The 21,393-nt window shown below is 41.4% G+C and overlaps 1 protein-coding gene across 6 annotated transcripts in view; it reads left to right on the forward strand.

Moving 5' to 3' along the window:
- The window catches only part of ntng1a (netrin g1a), a 165,036-nt gene that overhangs the window by 100,169 nt on the left and 43,474 nt on the right, over nt 1-21,393 (forward strand). For all 6 annotated transcript variants that reach the window (XM_061713659.1, XM_061713656.1, XM_061713658.1 and 3 more), the window contains exon 4: nt 16,913-17,085. In XM_061713659.1, the coding sequence (XP_061569643.1) occupies nt 16,913-17,085 (173 nt within the window). The remainder of the gene's footprint in view (nt 1-16,912; nt 17,086-21,393) is intronic.

Genomic DNA, 21,393 nt, shown 5'->3' on the forward strand with positions numbered 1-21,393 from the left:
GCAGGACAGGAGAGGCCTCACCTCAACAAATCCTTTTCTTATTCTCGGGAATGAAGCAACACTCATTGTTCCCTCTGGAGGATGAAGTTCACACGTTAACTTGATACAATATTGCTTGTTTTCTTCAGTGTTGCATTGCTGACATTGCAGATCTCATTTTTTTTGTGTGCATTGATTTCTCCCCCATATTGAGTTTACCATTATTAGTAGTCAGCAGAGACAACAAATTGAATATATGCCTCGGACTGGAACACTGCATCTCTGATGTGGCCCGCCTGACAAGATAATTCATGCTTTATTGGTGCAATGCACAGTATATGGGATGTAAAGGCACGTACAGTGAATACGGGCAGCTATGTGTGATGGTTTTGTCATGCGTGAGTGTGTGCGTATGAGCTCATGTCAGCAAACATAATTCTCCGCACATTGTCTTACAGCACCGTAAAAATGACTCAGTTAAAAATGTAATAAGCAGCAATCTGTCTTCATTTCATGTTTTTCTATTGTGCTCAGAAAGACGGTACAGTTTTCTGATGGAGGAATAATTAAACAGTCTGTAACGGCATTTAGCAGTCTTCATTTGTAACGTAGGGTGTAAAGGGGAGTATACAGTGGAAACATCAAAATAACTCTGTGATTATGAAGTGCACATCCACCCTGCTGAGCATTGACGTTCTGTAAATAATGATGCCAACCACGTGCCGCTTGTTCCAGCTGTATCCAGATCCCAAAATAGATGTTGATAGCGTAAGTTGGAGATCCCAACTTTGTGCACAAAACGAATTTATACTTTTGTACCAGCGAACATATCTGCTAATCATGAGTCAAACTACATTTGCGGTCAGTAGCCTTGCATTTGTGTGAGTCCGTTTTTTTACTGTTCATCTTTTACAAGTCAACATTTCATAATTGATGGTTTATATTGAATGCTGTTCTTGAAACATTATTGATTCTCATGTAACCTTCAACTAACCTAGTGCAGATGGCTGTTTCTTGGAGTAATGCAGGAAGTTAGGTGGTGTTGAAACTAGGAAATTACATTTCTTTTGTTCAATTACTTCTAAAGCTTTTCATCTTCTAAGTGTTGTCAGGATTGTGGTGGATAAGACACAGATGCAGGAGAGCGAAGGATGCAGTAGTTCCAGAAAAAGTGAATCATTTTCAATTAAAAAAAAAAAAAAAAAACTAAGTGCTGCTGTGCAGGATTTCAAAAAAAACAGTAACATGACACAATCCAAAAACCTCACCCAAAGCATGGGGGGTTGACACAGTACGGACCAAAAGGGAGCAAGGGAAAACTTAAACACAAGGACACGGGTTTCAAAATACAAAAACAGGAGAAGAACTTAAACACCAAAACTGTGACATTAACTTAAAGGCGTGACACTTTTTACGCTTTGAAAGGCGCTGGACAGCAAGAGCAGTCGGTATTTGAGAACAAGTCTTATTCAATCTCAAGCTTCAATCAAAATTGCTGATTTTTTCCATATTCTGGCACTTTTCAAAGATAAAAACAGTGAAATGAATAAGTTTAGAATCTGAATCTGAATAAGTCTAATTTAGAAGTAGGTTCCCCCCCATGGAGATAGTTTCTTGGTGTGTTGGTGCACCACACAAATACTGCATACTTTACAGGTACAACACTTTATTTTCAAAGAATATTAACTTCTGTGTTATTGCTTCTGGTTTAATAAACATTCTTCTTACAAGTAACAACATATTGTTTTGTTGGGCTTAACAAGCATGTGGAACCCTGCTGTGTAGCACGCTTTTCTCTGAAATGTTCAAATAAATATTCATATTTAGTTTAATTTTATATTTAAATGAAAAAAGAAATTTGAAAACAGAACAAACATATATTTTGCAAGAGTGACCTTGTAGAAGGACTTCAAATTCTTTCAGCCAGTGACTGCAGTCCACAATTGTTGGCGGTAAAGTTTAGCAAAATCTGTCATTAGCAGCCAAATTAGCAGCTAATCTCGCTAACTTGGCGTGTTTCTGATCACAGCAGCAGATAATGGCTGTCTTTCAAATAACAAATACACCAGTTTTGGACTTGTGTACTTGGAAACTTCAACTCAGATCAACATAATTTGGAGGATGATCACGAGTTCTGCTGGTAACATGGAAGTTAATTAGCTCTGTCTTAATAAATCAACCATCCATATTAGAATAAAATAGTTATATTCCCACACATAAACTCTTAAAACTATATTTTGTTACACAGCATCAGTATTTTAAGGTTGTAACAGGCATGTATAGGCTCTTTCCTCTGCCATTACTGCTGCTTGTTGATGCAGAATGAGTTCTAGGATACCCTGTCCTCTCTAATCTACACGAATCTCCACAAGATGCATCTTTGACAAAATGAGCGGAGCAAGAACGCGCAGATTTAGACCGCAGCCGGCTAGATGAGGATTTAGACCTGGGAGAGTGCTTTGGCTCCGACTGATGAAGCTTTCACAAGTCCACAAGAACAGCCAAGAAAACATTGTGAGAAATGTGTGGTGTATTACTTTGACATCCTCGGCGTGGTAGTCCTTAGCCTCACTGTGTTAGTGTCCAGCCACAGTAATACGGATCTAAAGGGTATCTGCAGATGCATTAGTTACCACCCAGGTCCGAGGTGTGGATCTAAAACCAGGCTCTAAGGCCACGTTCACACATAGCCGGGTATTTACAAAAACGGATATTTCCCCCTCTACGTTTTGAAAAATATCCTCGTTTACACGAATCCGCATAAATAGCTGTTAAGGTGCTATGAGCAGCCAAACCTGCAGGGGGCAGTGTAACGAGAAGATAAAGTCATGCTAGCCAATCGGAATCCTGGAAAAAAACGTCAACAAATGACACGTGTGAAGCCTGAATAATATGGTTCTGCGTTAAATCGACGGCGTAGCCTGCGTACAGTGCGCGTCGCAGCGTACCCTACGCCATAGGCTCTGCGTTGGTGTAACGCGGAACCATAAATCAGCTTTGACTGCCAGTTACTTCCAAGATGAACGAGAGTCTTTTGTTTGGAGTGACAGAGAAGTGGAGTTACTTTTAAGTGTAACTTTAGAATATAAAACAGGTAAAATACAAGAAAATATTGACAAATTGTAAACACAGGTCGCACACATGATGTTGGTGATGTTTCTGTTGCATAATGTGACGTTCTGAAGCCTAAATCTCTGTTTCCCTCCGTTAAAGGAGCATGAGGCTCCTTTTAAGAAATTAGACTCTCTAGCGCCACCCTTCACCACGACGGCCGTCGGGGGGTACTGCAGCCAACAGCGAAGCGGGCACGGGAAAACGGGGAGAACGTGCATGCAGCGTCATGTGACGTCACATCTGCAGGGCAGCGCGGGAAAAGCGCCCCCAGCCTTGCAGCACATTTTGCAGCACACAGCCTGTTCAAGTCAACGGACAGATACACTAGAGGGCTCACTCTTTTTGGTTTGGAACGCTTCATCTGACATTATTAATAGAAAAATTAAAACATATACAATTTTTTTTCATAAATCCTGCCTCAAGCTTCTTTAACAAGCAAACGTGAAAACAGAGTTTTTGAACATCTACACTTTGGCCGGAGTTTTCAGAAATGATCGTTTTTGGTGACTTTGAGCTTCGTTTTCGTTTAAACGAAAGGCCAAAACGCATGAAAACGGCACCGTTTTTGCTCCGTGTAAACGGGGCCTAAGTCTTAAATAACCCATTAAACCTGTCCAGAATTCTGCTCCCCACAAAGCAAAGCATAGACTCATCCACCCACACATATCTATAGTCAGTGAATGCAGCATCTTCAATTCCCATTATGAGAAAAGTGTATATTAATTTTACTAATACCACCGTACAGCTGAGGTCTTTAGTGTTTGCTGGCGGAACATTAAAACGATGACACTCTCAGTGGGTGTAATAGGTCACTTCCCCACCTGATTTCTCACACGCCCTTTATCTTCCATAGGATCACCATTTTCTGCTGCTTTGACTTTTTCTTCCTTTCAGGCGAAGAAAGCGTACATATCGGAGACATTTTTCTCTTCCTCGGTGTCGACGGAGCACATTCAACATTCATATGGTGACCCATTTCATTAATGGAGAGGCTTTTTTCCTCTCGCTCTCTCTGTCTCCTTCCCATATTCTGCACTGCAGCCACCTTCATAATGGGCCCTCCTGTCAGGGTTTCATGACTAATCCCCTCATTGACCCCTCATTCACTTGCAGCTCCCACCACCGTATCGATGCTTCAGTCCAGGTTTGAAGGTAGGAGGGATGCTAACAACGCTTGCATAGTGAATACCATCTAGTGAAACATAAACTACCCCCTCTAGACGCCTTCAAACATCATCTTACACCTCTGCAGTTAATTATTTTACATCACAACAAACAAATACTAGTTTTCTGAAGAATTACATTTTCTGTTTGGTTTTATTTTAGCAAGATTTTAGTGTCTAATACCCTTAATGCAGTTCTGATTTGGAGCTGGAGATTAGGATGGCATTGTTTCTTCATCCTTTTGCTTCATGATGGATGATGCTCATTGTGCTGTTGAGGTTATTCCTCTGTTATCCCTTCCACCATCTGCCAGCAACTCTGCAAAATGTGGTTTCATATGCATCATATTAAATCTGCCCTCCTCCTGTTTTAACCCTCCATCTCTAAGAACTACATCCATATTTGATGACTCGGAGCGTTGGCTCATGACACACTGCATGTCCACCGCTAATATTCAATAGCAGACGGTTTTCGGCAACGGTGAGCGAGCTGGATAAACAGACAATAACTTCTTACAGCTCTGGCATATTAAAGTGGGTTGGGGTTGTAAAAAATACTTACGAGTCTTTGCCTCCTGCAGCATCGGTGGTCACGGTGCTAGTTTGGAGCATGAAGTAGACGAACAGCAAGGATAACAGAGGACCGCATCCCACCCTCAAAACGTCTCAAGCCTCAAATTTGATGGCAGTCCAAGCAAATCGTGGCTTAGTTATCCGGCTACATCAGTTATTCGGTTTGTCACTCGTCAAAAGTGACATAGAGTAAAAATCCACTGTGGTATTTCTTCAAACTGCTTTGAATTTTCTGAGGTTTGTGTCGTTTTAGATGGTGACAGCTGGCTCCTCTGTAGCCCTCCTTTTGAACAGCTGCTAACAAATTAGAGCACATCTCTGCTTCTCCAAAACCGAGAGCACGGTAGCTGCCGTCTACCGCAGGTGAGGTGCTAATTATAAGAACTATACGCAGGCGTCGGTCGGTCGTAGCCCACCGTTTAATGGCGTCAACAACCACCCCCACCCCATCCCCATGAAATCTCCATAAAACTTTTCAAATTTGGCAGGCATTGAAGGATTGTCAAAACAATCAGTTCAGCTGAGTTTAGAGTGAGGGGATGTAACTTTAAAGAAGTTTGACAAACTTTGTGACGACTGAAAGCGGACACTCGGATGAGTTTTTCACTCCCCCACCGTTTTTCTGAAGCTGTAAAGCCTGAATTATGGTTCTGCGTCACACCAACGCAGAGCACACGCCGTCACCGTGATGCCGTCGTGAACCCTTCGGACTTCTCCGTCACTCCATTTTGTCGCGGTGCAGTACCCCCCGTGACCGCTAATTCTGATCTTTTCCTGAATGGTTTATCCGACTTTTTCCGGTCACAGTGAATCAAAGAGATAAGGACAACTATTGTGCAAAAAACCAAAACAAAAAAAATCAAACATACACGAAGAAAAGAGCGCTGAAAGTTCACGACAGCTTCAAACCGGAAAACCGGAAATGCGTTGCTACCAAGTCAACCAATCACAGCCCTCTCCGTCTGCGTGTGGTCTGCGTCGCCTCGACGCGTAGTTACAATTTTCGGGAGGTGCACGTTAGTGACGGCGTCAGTGACGGCGTCAGTGACGGCGTGTGGTCTGCGTCGACGTGTACCACACGCCGTAGGCACGGCGTCGTTTTGACGCAGAACCATAACTCAAGCTTAACTGCAACAAACTGATGGGAATGGTGGGAAACTCAGGAATATCCTGATAATCGCGCAGGAAATAATGTTTTCATTGTCGAGGTTTGAGCCCACACATACCCGTTATTATACCTCCACTTATAAAATAATAACCATAATGAATGCGTTCCAGCGGCTTTGATGTTTGGACCTGTCACAGTTTAGTATTTAGCTCCTGTTTTATTTTGAAACCCCATGTCCTTGTGTTTCAGTTTTGTCTTGACTTCTCTTGTTCCCATCTGCCCTGATTGTTTGCACCTGTGTCTCGTCAAGTCCTCTGTGTATATCTGGTCTTGTCTTTCCCTCGCTCCCTGCTGGTCCGTACTGCTTCCACCCTCTTTGACTACGTTCACACTGCAGTTTCCAAGTGACCCCAATCCGATTTTTTTGCTCATATGTGACTCAGATCTGATTTGTTTATGACAGTGTGAACAGCACAAGTCACATGGAATCTGATCTTTTCAAATCAGATTCAGGTCGCTTCCATATGTGGTTCTAAATCGGATACAGGTCTGATGTTTTGCAATGCGACCTCAGTGTGAACAGCCAGGTCGGAATTAATGCGACTTTGACGTCACTTGAGAGCGACCCTTGTCATAATACTGCTCTGGCGGGGGCGGGAGTCACTCGGAAGCAATCGGAAAAGGTCAAGACAAACATGGAGGATAGCGGCGACGGAGCTAATCATACTTCTACTGATAACTTCTGCAACCTACGTTTCCTGAAGGCAACATGACTGAGGAACGTCCCCCGCCTTCTCTGTTCTGCTGTCACTCATGATGCCACGCCCCTCTCAGTTGATGCCACGCCCCCCACGCCAGATCGGGGCCAAAAGTCTGAATCTGAAAAAAAAAATTGAAACTGAAAAAAAAAGAAGTGAAACTTGAAAAAAAAGACGTAAAACTGAAAAAAAAAGATTTGAAACTGAAAAAAAGATTTGAAACTGAAATAAAAAGATTTGAAACTGAAAAAAAGATCTGATACTGAAAAAAATAAAATTGAAACTGTAAAAAAGAATTTTCAGGTTCAAATTTTATTTTCAAATTAGCAAAACTTTTGGCCTTGATTTGGCTCCATATTTCTATAAATTACATTTCTTGGAGCTCCTGCCTCCTTGTTCTCCTGCATTTGGGTCCTACATCCACCACCCTATGACAGGACCCTTAAATACAGAAAACAGAATAAGATGTCATACGGAATTTAAGTTGTTTATGCACTCTATCATAGTCATTGATAATAGCTATTCAGTTTTTATGATACCTACAAGATTAGATATTATAGACACTGAGATTAAGCTTTTTTTGGATGTTAGTTTGTTAATACAGCAACAAAAAGCTTTAGATATGGTGGCAAGCATTTTACCAGGCTCTGCAGAAACAATTAATGACGTATTCCTTTCGGTGGAAGCTACAGTGGAAACATTTCAGTCTGTTAATAAAAACGATAAAAGGCGATGTTCAACTAAGATTTCATGACACTGCTTAACATATAAAAAGACAGTCATTGTGGCAAGATTTCAGATTAATGTTGACTAATAATTGATGATTAATGTCGCTGTAATCAGAAAAGCAAAAAGAAAGTTGGCCATCCGCTCATCAGTCAGACGCCCCGCTGAGCCAGCCATATCGGCATGGGCGACATGAGAAGAAGCCCTCGTCAGTGAAGAAAACACCATATGGCTGTACGTCCCTCTCTCAAGCTGAAGCAGATACAGCACCTCTAGCAGAGGGAGAAGTGTTGACGGCGTCGTCAGTGTTTCTGCCTAATTCACCTTGTGTGCACACAAGCGCACACACACCCCACGTCGGTGCTGAGTGCGGTCCCGAATCTCTCAGAGCAAGATATTTGATTCTGATCTGAAAACGACTGGGAGTGATGGATAAAAACTCCCTGATAATGGGATCATTGAGTCATGAAAAGCGATTTGCGGAGGCCACTGAATTGCAGACGCTCATTATGTACGGCCATCTGACGGTGCGTTAGCCTTCAAGCAGAACAGGATCCAACAATGGTGCAGAAACTCAAAAGGAGGAGAGGAAAATCAGATCAATCAAAGAAAGAAAGAAAGAAAAAGCCTAGAGCTTTTTCAGACCTGAACTCTTGTAACAACGTTACTATCAGGGCAGCCGTGAAACGGTGGCGATGTGGGGTCAGGGCTGCCTGTGATCGAATGTAATGATGCATGATTGGGAGTCGAAGGTCCCGATGAGATTTAACAGTTTTAACTGAAGCTCACAACAAATTTACACCAGGGCAGCATAAAGTCAGGTTTTGTTGGTACACTCATTCACAGATGCACTAGAGGATTACAGGAGAATACTGGCAATGAGATGGTTCAGCATTTTAGGGGTTAAAAAAAAATCCCCTGACTTTCTGTTTTTATAAACTAGCAAATTGAGAGATTTGTTTTTTGCAGTAAAGGTTAAGTCGGTCCCATCACCTTGCTGCAAGTTCAGCTGTCAGAAGCTGCAGGACTGGGTCTGCAAGCACACGGATACTCACGGATACTCTCAAACAATCAATACACCTGAATCTCTGCCTGCAGTGTCTATTCGAAGTGCAGATGCTGATAATAATATTTGTACTTTGGGCCGAGGTTAAAAGTACGGTATATAATAGTTACAAACTCCTACTGCTAAGTATATTCTGATCAGGCGATAAGTCTCAGACATGCATCGTCTATGTTTTGATCTGAAACGGTTTTCTTACCAATTTATGCTTTTTTAAAGCCAGAATTTCAGATTTTTTTAAATTTATTTTTATATATATAATTTTTATCATCTAACAGTGAGACTGCTCTTGTGATAAAGACTTCAACAGCTTTCTTAATGATAAAACCCTTGAGTTTTGTTGTGTAGGCTCCGATCTGATAAATCCTCACTTTGGAGGTTGGAGATGTTTAGGAGTAGCCTAATGAACATAGTTGAATCCCTGTTCCATAGATCGGGAGCGTACAGGTGGAGCCGGGGAGGCAGGGGGATTTTAGGAGCAGCAACAAACTTGAGAGACATCAGAGGGCATGGGAGAGACGAGTACTTCTCACTACTTAAACATACCTACAAGTGAGAACAGGTTGTTGAAATGAACAAAGTGAAAGGGTGAGAGGAGCATAAAACGCTGCTACAGACGGTGGTCACTTCATTAAAGATTAGAAATCACATTTACTTGGCAGAAAATCATAATAAAAGTTGTAGCTTTTGCATATTTTGTTTGTATGCCCACAAATTGGTGTCTCCTGAATCTGTGGAATTTGTGCAATCGTGCGAGGAGAAAAGCTGATTATCATTGGATAGTAAGGTATATTTAAAAAAAAAAAAAAACCCAATAAAATCAAATGTAAGCATGCGTGAGTCAAGTTCTTCTCACCGACTCTCAGCGTGTCTCCTCCTGCTCCCTCACAAACACACCTGCACCTTTTTCTTTACATGTCATGCAGGTCATTAATCTCCAGGAAGCCATGCAGCACCTTGTTTTATTCAGTGAAACGCTCGGTCCACCAGGGGATCTTGTTATCAACAAAAAAGTGAGCATAGCAACCACCTGAGCTTCTAATGACCTTCGCCCAGGGTTTAACTGGGAAAAGAGATTGTAAGCGTGCTAAAGTTAACCCTCCTGTTAGCCGGGGAACTGACAACACCTGCTCTTTGCGATGTACCTTGGTTTCATGTTGGCGAGTAGAGGAATGCATAACCTCTGCCTGAGAGTTTACATTAAGTAACGTGCATGCTTTTGATTTTAGGTGCAGGAACGAGATAACAGAAGATGTGTAGCAAAATGTCAGATACCTGTAAATGAACAGACATTTGTGCAGCTGCAAATGTAGCAAATGTGTACCCAGACACAGTGTCTGACACACATGCAAAAGTCCCACTGCTTAAGTAGTGATGTTACTTTTGAAATGACAGGTTAAGTTAATGTCACTGATATTGTCTCTCCGGGCCCCGTGCGTCTTCTGTCCCTGGATCTGCATCCAGCGGGCGTTAGCTGAGGGCAGTATCAGTGAGGCCCAGCCTGTCGATTCTATCGAACTGACTTGGCATGTCACAGGCAGTAAAGACCTCTTGATTGACTCCTGCTTGGATAGCATGTCCGACTGCATACATTAGTAATGCTGAGGGTTCGATAGATGGATGGCTGGGACAGGCCGGTGCAGCGGGCTGTGGCACATTCCCCTCAGTGCACGGAACCGGAGAAGAACTGAACTAACGGGGGAAGATATAGACCAGGGGTCGGCAACCCGCGGCTCCAGAACCGCACGCGGCTCTTTAGCGCCGCCCTAGTGGCTCCTGGAGCTTTTAAAAAAATGTTTAAAAAGAAAAAGAAAATAAATAAATGTCCTTTTTTCCTTCTTTTTCTTTTTTTTCTCTTTTTTTCTCTTTTCTTTTTCGTTTTTTTCTTTTTTTCCTTTTTACTTTTTTGACCTCGACATTTTGACTTTTTTCTTGAGATTGTACTTCAAAATTAATCTCGACATTTCGACTTTTTTCTCAAAATTTTGATTTTTTTCTTGACATTTCGACTTTTTTTAAGAAATTTTGACTTTTTTCTCGACATTTCGACTTTTTTCTCAAAATTTTGATTTTTTTCTTGACATTTCGACTTTTTTGATGAAATTTGTACTTTTTCTCGACATTTCGACTTTTTTCTCAAGATTGTACTTCAACATTAATCTCGACATTTCGACTTTTTTCCTCGACATTTCGACTTTTTTCTCAAGATTGTACTTCAAAATTAATCTCGACATTTCAACTTTTTTCTCAAAATTTTGATTTTTTCCTCAACATTTCGACTTTTTTCTCGAAATTTCAACTTTTTTCTCGACATTTCGACCTTTTTCTCGAAGTGCATAATGAAAAAAAATAATCTTCCCCCAGTTATAACTAATATAGAAACATGCAGCATGTGTTGCCTTCATTCTAATACAAGACTTTTCATTTTTTGCGGCTCCAGACATATTTGTTTTTTGTGTTTTTGGTCCAATATGGCTCTTTCAACATTTTGGGTTGCCGACCCCTGATATAGACCAATAAATATACTGCTAGGCTTACTTGTTGTTTTGCCGATTTATTATGGAGTAGTAGCAGTAATTAAGTTATTTTTAACGTGATGTCATAGTTCATACCCCGTTGTGTGGCAGAATTGGTCAAATAAACAGCATCAGCATCATTACGTCCAGTATTTAATCGTCTACTCTTTACTGTAAGCAGCAGTTTGGGCTTCTGAACTGTTCATAAATGCCCGAGTTGTAAATATAATCCCCAAACAGCTCTGTTATGTCGGTTCTTTCTCTTGCTTTTTATCTTTTTTTCAAATCACTGTTCTTGGGCGAACAAATTGAAACTGATGCTATACGAGAAGTAAAAATAGGAACTTGCCATGTGTTTCTCACACCTTCCACTTTTTCTCAAACCGACTACTTTCAAGAGAGACGAGAGCGAGGGAAGGAGAGGATGGATTTAATTAGGAGAAGGTTGGGGGCGGAGGCCCATCCCTGGAGAGCTGGTGCTGAGATCCCACTCCTTCCACTTCCCAGGGCAGGTGGAAAGAAAGTAGAGAAGGCAATTAGCAGGTAACGTCTTAGGCAGACAGGCTGATGCATTGTAAGTCGCTACCGACAATAAGCCACAGTAATATACTGGTTTAATGGAAACAAGAAAAACTCAGCAGGTACAAATATACATCATATTACTTCCCGGTTGTGCAGTTAACCATTCAACCAGAGCCTTTTCTCTGCCACACCTCTGTTTCTGTTTCATTTTTATGGCACATAATTAAATCGTAGTGTTCTCCGCAGCAGCTGCCCCCTGCCTCGGCTGAAACACCCACTCCGGCTGGCTCTCGCCACCCCCGGTGTGTTTTACAGACACGTGCCAAAGAAGTGCCCATTAACCGAGCATTTGACCCAATCAGCTTCTGCATACGAACACATGGGCGTTATATTGAAATTTAATTGCCTCACCTAGTTAACCCACTGAAGGGCCGTGTCGAGCTTCCCCTCCACAGTTTGTCAGGATCAGCAGCTTGGCACAGACGGGATGTTGCAGACATGGATCCAGGATCATATCTATTAATCAGTGGATGATATTTTGGAACATGATGCTCCTTTTGAGGAAAATGGAAACATTTCCAGGAATAATCTCAGCTGGATGTAGATTTGTAGCACTTGAACATTTTCAAACCAGTTTCCAGATGTGGCGTTTAAGACATCTTAACCCTTTATGACCTACCATAGAACAAGTCCGCCTAAGCATATTTTTACAGTATTTTTATTTGCTATGCATCCAAATAACCCGTATAAGCCAATTTTCTTGAATTATTATCTTTAATAATCTGTATGTTACAAGTCCATAATAACTAAATAAATTGCTAAAAATTGCAAATAATTACCAAAAAAATGTTAATCGTTTTTGAATTTTACACATATTTTTCCAAATACAGAAATCCCATAACTAGATCCCTTAAAATTGTCAATGGAAAAAAGTAACACAGAAGCCTTTCAAACCACATGAAATTTATTTTGAATGAATTCATACTTTAGTTTTTGAGATATATCATTTTATATATTGCGTTTAGATATCGCGTGGTACTGAAATCAGCTCCCAAAACTTCGCTCACGGTAAACCGTTTCACGTGCACGGACTTTGGTGGATCCATAATATGTGTGTGTGTGTGGGGGGGCTTGTATAGTGAGTGTGTAGTGCGTGTATGGTATGTGTGGGTTGGCAATGTCAATTATGAAGATTTCCGTGCGCGCAATTTTACTGGATTATTATGCGATTTTTCCAAACGATGAATCTAAATACAAGATATGTAAGTGAAACTCTCCCTGTTTAACATGCAAAAAGAATTATTGCTCTGTTTTATTTGGTTGTAATGGTACATACATTTTGAAAATCAATATGCAAACAGGGCACTCCAGCCGGTGATAACTTTCCTTCTACATAATTGCATAGTGCTGCAATGGAAAAGCAAAAACAGGTTTCCGTTATCAGTAGCTAACAGTATTCCTAATTCTTATGGCACACAAAATTGACAACATTTTGGTGCATTTACATGATCGGGGGGTTTTTGTGGGAAAGAAACTTGGACATCCATCAAAGTTGAAGGAGAGATGTTTTTTTTGTTTTTTTCTCCTTTTTTTAAATGAAAAATGAGAGATGTTTAAATGAGCGTATTTTGAGAACCATTAGGTTCACAGCATTATAAGGCACATAAAGGGGTCTATTTTCATACATAAGGAGCACCGGGTTATAAGCCGCATGATAAAACGTATATAAAGAGAAACAAAACAGTCTGGTAAGTTGAACTTTATTCAACTCGTTCACAATAACTCAGAATATCGTTCAGTTGTAACTAAAACAGAAAAATACTCTCACATTTTAAATCATTCGTTTTCCACCAATAAAAAGTGGCGGAGGTCAGGGTCGTACTACGTCCTGTTCTCTGATTGGTTCATCGTTGCCAGCAATAGTGGCACCTGAAGTTAGTGTGAGGTTGGAACAACATCATAATTGGATTATAATATAGATTGGAAACTTGGGTTTATTTTAAAAACCCTAACGTTGGCTTGACGTCTAATTACAGTTAGGTAACATGGACTAGATGTTGGATGTTGGATGTTGGATGACGGTTGCTTGCCAGCGCTACATAATTAGTTATCTAATGTTGTCTGACGCTGCAACCTGTGTCCAACCAAGCACCAACTTTAATGTGTCGGCTGGGAATGGCCGACCATCAGTCAGGCTTCGTTGCTACCAAAGTCACTAAAACATTTTGACAGATTTTGGAGTAAAACATAAAACTACATAAAACTACCACATAAAACTAGTTCTAGCTCAGTAAGAACAACAAAATTCATACAGAAGGGACACCTGATTATAGGGTGCACGGCTGAAAAATCACCAAGAAACTCGGGGGCCAAGCTAAAGCCTGGTACTGGATTCAGCAGAGCTGCAAAGACAAGGCATTGACACTTCTCATGCTGGAAGACACATCTGACGTAAAGGTCTGCAGAGTCTGCAGAATCCCTACTAAAAGTCGTCAAGCTGCTGTTGCTACCAAAGATGGTTAAATCCCAACAGAGTGAATGTTCTGAATACGTTTGTAAATTAGACAATTCAGTGTTTCTTTTAAATTACTTTATAAATCTCTCCAAAAGCTGCTTTGCCTTGAAATCTTTATGCAAAAACGATGAAGACAAAGATGAATCTGAAAGTAAAGAGTTCTGCAGATGCCGCACCTGAAGGGACACAAAGGAAATTTGCATTTTCTAGAAAACCATGGCTTTCTGTTGCCTTTTGTTGAGAGGCAAAAGCAATCGTCTGTACCTTGGGTGTCAATCAGAATCACGTTTCTGCGGAGGTCAGAGACAAACTGCTCAAGGTGTGATAAGTCTCGGTAGGCTGCTCCGCTCCAGCAACACAAGCAGAAATAATACATTTGCACCCAACAATATCGCCTGGCCCCCACATTTCAAGCAGAACTTTAAACGCTGACAGATACCAGAGTGTGTCTGCTGCTTTCGCTCAGACAAAAAAAAAAAAATGGAATCAAAACTTCAGTGAAGGTTTCCATTATTATTGTTGTTATTTTTTCTGCCAGTCAACAATTTGAGCTCACAGCCTTGTGGGCAATTTTATGAATACATATGAGGACCTTTAACTCACCGGTGGCTGCCACACTCAGCAGCGCCTTGAGCAATATCACTTTGAGAGCACCACCCAAACAGAAAGACATCGGAGCAGCATGAATATTCATTTGCCGGAGCCCAGTTTGAGAGCGGGGGAGAGAAATGAAGAGTCTGATGTAAACATCGATACCGGGTCAGGAGGAGACGAACCACGGTTGCTTTCAAAGAGAAACGCAGTGCCAAGGGGAGATGAAGAAACTGCACTGGAGACCCTGGAGGAAAAGTTGCCATTAAAATGGCGTTAAATACTTGTCTACTTGGCTATTTCCTGGAAGGTGCAGGTGCTGCGTTGAGGGAGCCTTCCCCCCGGTACGCACGTCCACGAGCCCGGCGCTGATTGGAAGCACAACAGCGCTGGTGGGTATAAGGCCCTGCGGGCCACACCGGCGTCCTCCATCATTATGCCGACGGCACTGTCATTTCTGGATGCTGATTAAAATGTTTCCAATGTTGAAAGAAGCTGAAGGTTAAACCACAAAGGGTCCATTAGAAGTCATTTCACACTGCATCTCTCTCTCTCTCACACACACACACACACACACACACACACACACACACACACACACACAGGCACTGAAAATCTGGCTTTTGCAACAGAAAGGGCTTGTGGGAGTTGAGTCTGATCTCGTCTTGGTTTTATCACATGGGCTTTAACTCAACCTCAGTTATGTTTTCTTATAAGAAAATAGAGGTTGTATAAGAAATACCGTGAAATGGGGGATAAAAAAAAAATCTAATATTCAGACAAAAGAAAGCTCGACTTGGTTTTTATGTGACCAGACATAAATCACTGTCAGGCGAATAAGGACGGCTGAAATAAACGGCACGATCCTCATTCCATCTGTTTTCCTTCGGCGTAACTGTGATGTTATTGTCATGGATCGGGGGGGATTATTGAGCGGCGCAGAGCTGCGGTAACTCTAGAAGTGTTGCACGCAGCCTCGGACCCAATTTATTTGCATCGCTCGGGCCGTATTGGTCAGCCTTAAGTTGGATTGCATTTCATCAAACCCGGATCCCTTCGGCCGCCCCGCATCAGATCCGTTTGGGTTGGGCTTACTCAAAAGAGGCTGGAGTAAAACCTAAGGGCTGTTTTGTTGGTTTAGAGTGCAGAAGAGGCAGAGCCTAATTACCGTTCACAAACTGTTAATACAGTACCGCCTTAAAATGAGATAGGGAGCATAAAATATTAATATACAGATTAAAATTCATACTGTATGTCTAACATGATGAAAAATAGTGTCACCAACTTTTTTTTCAATGTACCTCATGAGCTTTTTAGTACTTCTGTAAGTATCTAGTCGAGACTTTTATGTCTTAAAACTTGTATTATTTAAGGCGATTCATCTACTTGTAATCTTGCATAAATCAATAAGAAACCACGAGATTCTATTTTAAAGTACGCTCTCTCCATGTACCCGTCACTTTGGCGCGGGAAGTTTTCCAGCCCTCACCCGTGTTCGCTGCCGCGGCTTTGAATATGTTGTTTTTTCTGAGAGCCTCGTGCAGCGTGAGGCTCATAAATTAATTCAACAGATAGATAACCCCCTCCTCACACTCATCGAGCCGGCGCAGAAAAGGAATTTGCTGAGTTTATTGTTAAATGGAGGCTCTGGCGAGCAGGATGTGAGTGGGGATTTAGTGCACCTTCAGGGTCTCCCTCTTTCCAAACTGAAAATATGCCTCTGAGATCTCATCTCATATTAATTTGTCACCGAGAAGGTAGTAGCTGTTGCTCCGTGCCGCCCTCTGGCTAACACCGAGCTATTCATCGTTTTGCAGAGCCGCGAGCCTTTTCCATGCCTTCATTCACCGAGTGCTTGTTCCACAATTTAACTCGTCTTGTTGTCATCACCCCCCCCTCTGCTTATTTATTTTGGTCCTTATCTTCCTGATATTCCCTCACGTATTGACTGTTACCGTACTACAATTATGCATCCTCCTGTGGGACAATTAAATCAGAGCTACCTTCCTGAGTGGAGAGGGCAGAATGAAAGGAATCGAGGAAATAATGATGTTAGATTTGTTTTTGCCGCCGCCTGTCTCTTTTGAACTAGCGCCTCTTGAAGTTGCAGTCGTGCGTTCCGACACCGTCTCTTGTCAAGGACGCTTTGCCTTTGAGCCGCGTTGTCCGACAAAAGAAATAAGCTGTCTGTCTTTCACTCGGCGGTGGAAGAATTCACTCATGTTTATGTGCGGGTCTCCTTTCATCCCCGTCCTGAACACCTTCTCCTCCTCTTCTTTGTCAGATGCAAGTGTAATCTTCACGCCAACAGCTGCGTGTACGACAAAGAGAAGTTGAGCTGCGAGTGCGAACACAACACCACTGGGCCCGACTGCGGCCGCTGCAAGAGGAGCTACCAGGGACGAGCGTGGAGTGCTGGCTCCTACCTGCCCATCCCCAAGGGCACGGCTAATATCTGTGAGTACCGACGCACAAACACGTGCACATGTGCACTGTTGTTTTTGGAAGCCTGTTTCATTTTTAGTTTTAGTCTAGTCTTTGGGTCAAGCTATCATTTTATTTTTTGTTAGTTTTAGTCAAGTTCATTCTCCTTTTAGTCGTGTCAAGTTTCAGTCGACTAAAAGTCTGAGTATTTTAGTCAGAGCTGCCTGGGAGATTTGCGAGGCCCTGTACGAAATGGTGGGGGGGGACCCTGGGTTTTTCGGGTCGGATTGAGTGTCTATATGTGCAATTTTAACTCTCCAATTAGCAAAATACTGGATACCTTCCCCTGCCTCATCATCATCTCTTGCCTCGACGAGGGGCCCCGCGGCTGCTTGAGACCCGGTCGGATTGGTGATTTTTGTAACAAATTTATCAAACGAGCCTTTCAGAGAGGCATTAAACTCTTCCATTTTCTTTAGTTTTTTTTCTTTTTTCATCTCCTGATGGAAATTTTCTGAATCTGTCTCGTTCTCTTGACATTGTGTGACAGTTTGTTCCAACTCCACCGTCTGGATCAGAGCAGCTTGTGTCTGCGCTTGGTCTGATCAGTTGTGTTGAACAACAGACACGCGCATCATTGCACATATTTATTGATATGCACAGACTAGTACACATTTAGGTCTGTAATGGAACGTGACCGTTGATATTTATAAGGGAAAAAACAAAAAACAAAAACGAAAAAAAAAATAAATAAATTTGAAAAAAAAAAAAAAAAAACGGCCCATAGCGCGAGGCCCCTTGGGGCGCGAGGCCCCGTGCGGTCGCACGGTTCGCACACCCCTTGCGGCGGCCCTGATTTTAGTCTTATTTTAGTCAGAATTGTCCAGGACCATTTTAGTCTAGTTTTAGTCAAAGATTGTATTTAGCCGAACCCATTTTACAATTCAAACAAGGTTATCTTATTTTTATATTATTGTTACTTATATTGGGATTGAGGATGTGATGTCAACCAGCAGCAGCCACTAAACCAGAGGAAACAACTTAAAAAATTTATGTTAAGGACCTTTGTTATAACATTTCGTCTCGTCTCGTTTTGGTCCACGAAAATGAAGACACATTTAAGCAGTTTTTATTTTGTAATCTACATTTTAGTCTCGTTTTTATTCGTCTACGATTTTGACTTATATATTTAATTATCGTTATTGTCACATGACCAGCATTTTCGTTGCGTCTCGTCTTGTTTTCCTCAGGTGATGAAGGTTCGTTGACGATGATATTTAGTCATAATTTTCGTTGACGAAAGCAACTTAACATACTTGCACGTGAGCACCGACATAGTTTAAAGGATGCTGCAGGTTTTACATCTTGCAAACAAGCGATGAAAGTCATTAAACATTAAAGGCATGGTAAGGCATTTCTGGACGACATTTCATCTGCCTTTCAAGAGTGGGAAATCTAGCAGCAGCTTTTCAAAGTGGAGTCGTAGTCATTCTCCTTTCCCTGCTCTGTGTGGGCTAACATTCAGGTGTAGTGAAAGCACCAACCTTTTAGCGCAGTCAACAAACATTACAAGGATATACACTGAATTATAACTATTTAAACACTCCTGACCTGCATCAAAAGCTCTGAATTAAAGACATGATATGAACATTTGAACGCTCTCTATATCCATGATTCATTTTGCCCGAGGCTCGGCGCGTACAGGAAAGTATCGGTGAGTGTTCCTTACAACAAAAGGCCTCTGTCTGGCTTTTTTCTTTGTTTTTTCAGTCCATCTTTCACAAAACACCACAATAAAGCGGTGTTCACACCTCAGTATCCGAACAAAACAAGCATTGTATTTCTCTCCCCTTTTCCGTTTCTTTTTTTTAAAACCACACATAAATCAAAGTAGACAAAAAGACAAAAAAAAAGCCCTGCCTTGTTGGATATTCTCCCTCTGCATCACTACCAGCTCACCGGGCCTCGCTACACTGCGTTTTCTCTTCGATTTCCCAAATGAAAGGTGCTTTCCATTCACCACATGTTGTTGAACCCCAGAATTATCGGCACTTGTTCTCATATATAAATGAACCCCGTGTTGGGATAGATTGAAAAGGGTGCGTCTGTTGTTCCGGATGGATACCTGTTGTGTTAGCAATCTTGTGTCATCAGTTTGGTGATAACCAGTATTTGGTGCCCTGAGAGCTTCCACCTTCTTTGTTTTTTGGTGCAAATTCCACTGATTTCTCTCCAAGATGTTGAACATGTGTTGATGGGAAGATCACGACGTGAGATGGTTTATGATCGTTTCAGCTGAGTGACGAAGGAAACACAAGTGACATTTCTACAATGTTGGTACCTGTTTTGTTTTTTGTTGTTACTTTTGGCATAAAAAATTTCATATATTAAAGGGATACTATTCATTAAACGGTAGCAGATCATTTTGCATTTGGTGTGGCAAATTATTATGTATTCAGAAGTGGAGGTCTGGCATAAAACTTTTTTTTTATATACTTTATTTTTGTAGAAAAATCATACAAAAAAAACAAAACATACAGAATAACATGCAACAAGCAGTCGGTCACCTATACATTGATACATACCCTATTCTCATGAGGATACATGTCAGTCCATACAGAAGTGGGTCAGTGGACATCTCTTGTGGTCATATACACAATCCATTTATCCCAGTATTGCAGATATTTTTCCATCCGTAGATTTAGTGAGAAGGTCATTCATTCCATATTTTGAATGTTAGACACAGTATCTATCCAGTCTGTCTCTGTCGGAGGAGAAGCCTGTAACCATCTTCGCGTTACAGCTTCTTGCTGGCTGCTAGCAATGTTTTGAGTGGTACTTATCACGCACCAATAAATGGGGTGCGATTTTGCCCAAAAAAATAACGGAGAAAGAGCAATCAATTGCATCACCAAAAATATTTTGTATTGCTTGTATGATCTCTTGCCAATATGGCAGAATAGCTGGGCAGCTCCAAAATATATGAAAATGATCCGCCAGCTGTTCTCCACAGTTCCTGCAGCATAGACCCCTGCCCCTCTCCCCTGTCTGCTTACATTTATGGCATAAAACATTTTTCTTTCAAATTCAAAAATACTTTTTTGCTATTCTATATTATACTTTATTATGTATTATTATTTATCAAAAACATTTTTTTTTCTCTCAGGGGGAGAGCCCTACAGTTCAGGTATGGTCCAGTTTTGTTGTAAATAGGGGTCAAGAATTGAGCCCTGCACACAGGAACATGTGGATTAGTTTACCAAATTAAACATAGTATAATTGATAAATAAAGGGAAGATTAAGGAACTAACACAGACTACAGAAGAAGAGAAAATGTCAGTATTACAACAGCAACCGGTAGTGAAATCCCAGCTTTCACTGCAGCAAGGTAGTTAGCTGTAACATTGCTTACGCCCTGTAGCTTCACCATAACTGTATCTCTAAGAAGAAAAAGAACTCTACAAAAGGTTTTTGTCATTTTTATTCATAAAAGCATGGCACACACCTCGTGATAGCCTCCCCAAGCAATGAAAAGTGAATTAAACAAGTATTAGCACATGGACACTTTTGCCGCTGTGATGATAACGGACATAGATCAGCTGGTTAATGACAATTCACTTTACCACCCAACACAAAGACATTTGTTTTACAGCGCTTGGCAGTAGACGACACCAACGACAGCAGTTTCAGGAGAACACAATGCACTTTGACATCAGTCCAGTCATTTGCCCAAATGCGATCCAGCATGTCTGCAAGTCGTCCAACGATAGATGAAACAGGGAAAGACACAGTTACAGAGCGGACAGCTTTATCGCCAGATCAAAACAAGAAGCCACAGCGACAACACACACTCAGTCAGGTACCAAAAACAAGTCGTCGTAGATCTCAGTAACAAATAAAAGCCAGTCCAAGATGTATCCTACCCCTGTTCCTTGATCAGTTATTCTGCTGCCACTTTTTCTCTCAGAGTCCTCGTCCAGGATTTAGCCTTTGTGATTGGACCCAAGAGTACAAAACAGTCCAAGATTTTCTCTTAATCACTTCCTTCGACCTGGTTCTCTTTGACCTGCTCTGCACCTCCACCATGATGAATGTACCAAAGTGTTCTAGGTTGGACCACAACGTTTCGTGTCAGGAGCAGGAGTCCCACTCGCCCTAATATAAATCAATAAAATCTTAGAAGGATTTTGAAGCTACAACTCTAACTTCAAATGTAGTCTTGCTTCAAAATCTTTGGAATACAGTTTTGTAAACAAAATAAGCTGGCATATTTGTGTTACCACAACACTTTAAATGCTTAAGAATAAAGGTGGAAAATTACACCTTTTTTCCACAAAATGA

The sequence above is a fragment of the Cololabis saira genome, chromosome 22 (assembly GCF_033807715.1).
Source record: "Cololabis saira isolate AMF1-May2022 chromosome 22, fColSai1.1, whole genome shotgun sequence".
In the NCBI taxonomy this organism is placed as follows: Eukaryota; Metazoa; Chordata; class Actinopteri; order Beloniformes; family Belonidae; genus Cololabis; species Cololabis saira.